Raw genomic sequence first — 6,070 nt, 5'->3', positions numbered from 1 at the left:
CTGGTTAATGTAGTTACAATAGGAACAAGATGAAAACTACAATTCCAATAATGCCTCACCCCTGGAGATGGCACATGAGAGAGGCGCACTCACAATTTGTTCATAGCAGCTGACATCTCCACATCAGGAAGACTGAATGCAATGTCTTTAACTTGAAACCCAGGCTGAGACAAAAGAAGCAGGCAGAAATCTCGAACATTAAATAACCAAGTCTGTTGGTTTATTCAGAATGATTTAATTTCTAAGTAAATGTTATTCCACTTATGCAATGGCTTGAATGAAGCATTGTGAAGTAAATTATTGGAGCGATTCGATCAGTCGGTTTTAAGGAACATGCTGTTTTGTGAACAGTGCCGTTGAAAATAAACAGAGATATTTGATTGCTGGGGTTTTCTTTAGCTACTCATTTCTCTTGGCAGTACTATTTGCTACTTATTAATTCATTAACAGTTAATCAATCGGATATTTGTTTAAACAGATAAATGGTCACTTGTGCTAATCGTCGTTTTATAGCCCCATAAATATGACACTTCAGAGCTCTGGAACTGCGAGATATGGGGGCCAGGGCCAGGCTTCCAGGTTTAATGTTTTTGGAGAGATATCACATAAATGCACACACTGTGAATTTCTTGAAAATTAGTTAAATCACAGAGCTAGGTGTTGCCATTGATTCTGGGAGGCGGTTTATGCACCAGCTGAAGTGTTTGTAATGCACATAAATTGGAGGGAAACAGAAATAAATGCTAGCTTTCAAAAGCCTAACAATGAAGAGGAAGACAGAAACCATATCAAAACTGCAAGGCCTGTCTAAGCTTTGCAAACTTGGGAGTCTTGATTTTCTAATTAGACGATTCTGGACTGTCAGCCTTTGCCATTATCTTCAAAATCTTAATAACCAATAAAGGTTAGTTCAAAGGAAATGTGAAAAGGCATTATTTTAAATGGTTCAATTTGTTTTCTTATAGGTTACTAACAGCATCTCTTGGAGACACCCCAGGGCAGTCCTGGAGTGTGGCAACCCTAAGTGGTGCCAGCACTCTGCAAATTAGCCCAGCAATTTGTTTGCATTTGACCTCACTGCCAAGGTCAGCCATTGGAGGAGCGCAGCATTTGTCATGATATGCAGACATGCAGATAATGATATACAGACAGGCAGCTAATGCCACAGAGAACAGGACATGACCAATGAGCAGGCAGGACACTCAGGGGTGGTATCTCACTATAAAAGGCACGAGGCACTCAGACTCTGCCTCTTTCCACTGATGAACATCTACAGAGTGAATCAGGGTGTATGTACAGTATTACACATCCGGCATGTGGCTAAGAGCTAGTCTGGTACAGTCAGACAGAGTAACCACACTTAGGTTAGCAGAGAGTCGCACTCATAGAGAACAGTGCTAACTGTGCTACTGGTTCAATAAATCAGATTGAACTAACGTCAAGGTCTGGAGTAACTTTTGGTCAAAGCTGCATCCAGTTGCAGCCTGTGTTACCCCAGAGTACATAACACAACAGCATTTAACAGGTTTTACTTTGGATTTGTTTATTGCCACGTGTACCAAGGTAGATTTTCCTGCGTGCAGCTCAAGCAGATAATTTAGTACATGAAACAAAAAGAAAATACATAATAGGGCGACACAAGATACACAACGTAAATACCTAGACACCGGCATAGGGTAAAGCATACAGTTGGTAGGGGCTGGTTTAGCTCACTCGGCTAAATCGCTGGCTTTTAAAGCAGACCCAGCAGGCCAGCAGCACGGTTCGATTCCTGTACCAGCCTCCCCGGACAGGCGCCGGAACGTGGCGACTAGGGGCTTTTCACAGTAACTTCATTGAAGCCTACTCGTGACAACAAGCGATTTTCATTTTTCATTTCATTTCATGTGTGCGGAACTTAGCTATAAGTTTTTCAGATTTCCAGCATCCAGCATATTAACCCTGCCCGGTTTCGGGGAGAAAAATACCATTGGGGCAGATTTCCAGATGGACTTAAATCCTTTCCAATCCGGTTTAAGAGGTCGAAGTGGGCTTTCTTCATTCTGCACTCTCCGTGCTTGATGTGCAACAGACGAGGTTAGTTGGTGGGGGAGGAGCGTGGCTGAGCTCGGAAGTGAAGCATTGCCCATTTAAACGTGAGGGCAGCCCCGGAACAAGAGCTTTAACAGAGGGTTGCATTCAGGTTTCTCTGATGTCACAGCGCTCGCATCTGGCGCAGTCTCTCTCTCTCTCTCTGTAACAACTCGGTGTGTGTGTTTTTTTTTGGTGTTGTTTTAAGAGCACATTCCAAATAAACCCATGCGATTTGCCCGGGCGGACCGGACATTTTATTCGACTCCAGAGTGTGCGAGAGAAATGGACCTTCACATCCTGGAGCACCGGCTCCGGGTGACGAGCCTCCGCAAAGCCGGCCTGGAGCGTTACACCCACGGGCTCATCAAGCTGGTCTTCTTGCGGGACAAGAGCAGGTAACGGAGCGCCTGACACCTCCCCCCCCCCCCCCGGCACCGGCGCCCTTGTGCTTTAAAAAATTGGGAATTCAGAGTCTAATCTGAAAAGAGTTTGGATTTTGAGTTGGTTAAAGGCACGATTATCATTTTTTAATGTGTTTTTTTTTGGCGAAACTGGGAAAGCGGCCCCTAAATGTTTCACCTTTTTTTTTGTTCTTTATTTACTCTGTGAAGTCGGTCGTTCCGAAAACTCTTGTTCCCTGCAGCTTTGGCTTTGTGGACTGTAACTTTAAGTTCAGGAAGTACTGCTACTTGAACTTTTAGTAGGAAAACAGAAAGACCCAATAAACCCTAATTGGGGTACTATCACTATTCAATTTAAATATTTTACCTAATTTTACATTAGTCTACAGACCCACTTTGGGCGGGATTAAAGGGTCCTGGATGTGTTCATGAGAAGGATGGGTGCGTCGAGAAATGTTCCTCTCTTGTGCAACGAGTTCTACAACCCCCCCCCCCCCCCCCCCCCTCTACGGTGAAACGTTGAAACCAGAGTCTTGTTATTGGACTCTGCTTCATCCAGTGTTTGTTTTTGCTCTGCCGGGAGGCAAACTCTGGCAGTTCTGCTCACTTCCACAAGGCTAGAGCTCCACTTAGAACATAGAACATAGAACAGTACAGCACAGAACAGGCCCTTCGGCCCTCAATGTTGTGCCGAGCCATGATCACCCTACTCAAACCCACGTATCCACCCTATACCCGTAACCCAACAACCCCCCCCCCCCCCCTTACATTTTATTAGGACACTACGGGCAATTTAGCATGGCCAATCCACCTAACCCGCACATCTTTGGACTGTGGGAGGAAACCGGAGCACCCGGAGGAAACCCACACACACAGGGGGAGGACGTGCAGACTCCACACAGACAGTGACCCAGCCGGGAATCGAACCTGGGACCCTGGAGCTGTGAAGCATTTATGCTAACCACCATGCTACCCTGCTGCCCCATGGCCTGTACACTGGTTGAACGGTCTGGGTTGGGACATTGGTATGGGGGTGTTTATTTCTGTGAAGAGGGTAAGCCTAGCCTGGGGTACTGCTCTTTATCATTGCCTAAAATCTCAAGCCAATTGTCTTGATGCTAAGTGAGGGCCTAACTGTGATCAGCTCCTGTGGGTATGTTTATTCCTGCACATGACAAAATTGAAGGTGGAAAGAACTTGCACCTTCTACACCTACAGGATGTCCAAAAACACATTCAGCAACTTGCCTTTTTAAAAAAAATAAATAAATTAGAGAGTACCCAATTTTTTTTCTTCCAATTAAGGGGCAATATAGCGTGGCCAATCCACTTACCCTGCACATCTTTGGGCTGTGGGGGCGAAACCTACGCAAACACAGGGAGAATGTGCAAACTCCACACGGACAGTGACCCAGAGCCAGGATCGAACCTGGGACCTTGGTGCTGTGAGGCAGCAGTGCTAACCACTGTGTCACCGTGCTGCCCAGCAACTTCTTTGGAATGGCACTTTATTATGCAGGCAAGTGTGGTAACTGTGTGCAGTAAGATTCCACAAACAGCTAAGGAAAAAAAAAATAAAGATAATGGCTAGCCGTCCTTGACTATGTTCTTTCCAATGATGGAAGACCCCCAGATATAGCACTACTACTTTTTTGTGTTTGTGTGGCATTTATAGCACAGAAGCTGCAAATTCCATTCAAAAATATTTCGTGCAAGATAATGGACCTCTTGTAACACTGCAATTTATTAAAAAAAAAATTTTTTTTTTTTTTTTTAAAGAGTACCCAATTATATTTTTTCCAATTAAGGGGCAAGTTTAGCATGCCCAATCCACCTAATCAGTAAATCTTTGGGTTGTGGGAGTGAGACCCACGCAGACATGGGGAGAATGTGCAAAATCCACACCGACAGTGACCGGGCTGTGATCGAACCTGGGACCTCAGTGCTGTTGGCAGCAGTGCTAACCACTAGTGCCATCCTTGACATCGCAGTTTCAATCACGGTTTATCCACCACAGCAAACAATGTCCTTCACTGCTGCCTGAATGAGGTAATAGAACGCCGACTATGATAAACAGCCTGTTAGTCGGATGTAAAGACCAGAATTGCAAAATCACAAAAGCGGTCTCACCGGCATACAGAAATTAGAAAAGATCATTTGGCTGCCTTGTTTACTGAAAAGCGGTCTAAAAATGAGCATGGTTCACCCACATGCCATAATCTGTGCCGACGCTTGTGTCCCACGCTATCTAACTCTCTACATAATGCCTTCTGTTTCTTTCTCCGCCATGTAGATATTCAGCTTCCCCTTAAATGCTTTTATGCTTTTTGCCTTGACTACTTCATGTGGTGGCAAGTTCCACATTCTCACCGCTCACTGGAAAGCGGTATCTTCTCAGTTCCTTTTTTTTTTGTATTGTACTTCAGTAATAAACATATCCCAAGAAATTGGGAGAAGTTGAGCACCATTTTGAAAACTGAAGAAACAGAGGAGAGCCTTTATTTGCTGTTACATCTGAAAGGTAGATGCCACAACAATGTCAAGGATGCTGTTTTTAAGATTTCTTTCAATGGTGGAGGACCCCTGACCTTCAACGTGGCCCCTGCTCTTCAGTGGGTGAACCATGCTCACCAGTAAACTAGAGAAGACCAAATGATATTTTCTAATTTTTGTATGTGCTAGTAAGGGCCCTTTTGCAGGCATTTCTGGTCTTTGCATATGACTAACAGGTTGTTTATCAGTAATGTATTACCTCATTGAGGCTAGGAGTGAGAGACATGCCAGATTCTTGCTGTGGTGGATAAATCGAGATTGAAATTGTGATGTTAAAAGGGGTCCATTATTTCGGAGAACTATTTTGAATGCCATTTGCTCCCTCTCCTGATTCTACCCATTCGGAAAACTACACATACTTTGTCTGCCTGCAACTTGCAGAACCCTGACAATTTCCATCATTCACTTGGAAGGGAGCTGCTCTGCTAATTTCATGGTTGATCTATTGGCAAATTGACTCTTTGTTTGTGGAGTATCGATTACCGTCTCCCCTGCTCCTCGATACCTGTTTGAAAAACTCCAAATTAAGGCTGGCTGGTATTGAAATTGGATCTTTAGGCTTGACTTTTGGGATTGGAGGTTCCAATAGGTTGCAGAAGCAGGGCGGCACGGTGGTACAGTGGTTAGCATTGCTGCCTACGGCGCTGAGGACCCGGGTTCGAATCCTGGCCCTGGGTCACTGTCCGGGAGGAGTTTGCACATTCTCCCCGTGTCTGCCTGGGTTTCACCCCCACAACCCAAAGATGTGCAGGATAGGTGGATTGGCTACGCTAAATTGCCCCTTAATTGGAAAAAATAATTGGGTACTCTAAATTTATTTTAAAAAAAGGTTGCTGAAGCAGCAGGCAAGTAAAATAAATGTTGCACGTCATTGTTTTCCAAAGTTGATTTCATAAAGCCAATCGTTACAAAAATAAATGAGCAATTGTATAGAGTTTCCCAGACTTAGTGCTGAATATACTTTTTACTCTGGCCACTCCCAAAAACACATGGACCAAATAATGTTATGCAACAATAATACTGCAAAGCCCAAAGCTGCCAATA

The 6,070-nt window shown here is 44.4% G+C and overlaps 1 protein-coding gene across 2 annotated transcripts in view; it reads left to right on the top strand.

The window, feature by feature from the left end:
- Window positions 1-2,110: 2,110 nt before the first annotated feature.
- Window positions 2,111-6,070, top strand: part of LOC119956860 (cytosolic arginine sensor for mTORC1 subunit 2-like) — a 95,867-nt gene continuing 91,907 nt past the window's right edge. Inside the window, exon 1 of one of the 2 annotated variants that reach the window (XM_038784423.1) lies at window positions 2,111-2,468. In XM_038784423.1, coding sequence (XP_038640351.1) covers window positions 2,299-2,468 — 170 coding nt within the window. In that variant the 5' untranslated portion in view covers window positions 2,111-2,298. The remainder of the gene's footprint in view (window positions 2,469-6,070) is intronic. The other variant, XM_038784497.1, reaches the window with a different exon arrangement.

Source organism: Scyliorhinus canicula, chromosome 1 (assembly GCF_902713615.1).
Source record: "Scyliorhinus canicula chromosome 1, sScyCan1.1, whole genome shotgun sequence".
In the NCBI taxonomy this organism is placed as follows: domain Eukaryota; kingdom Metazoa; phylum Chordata; class Chondrichthyes; order Carcharhiniformes; family Scyliorhinidae; genus Scyliorhinus; species Scyliorhinus canicula.
This window is presented reverse-complemented; position numbering and strand designations above follow the sequence as displayed.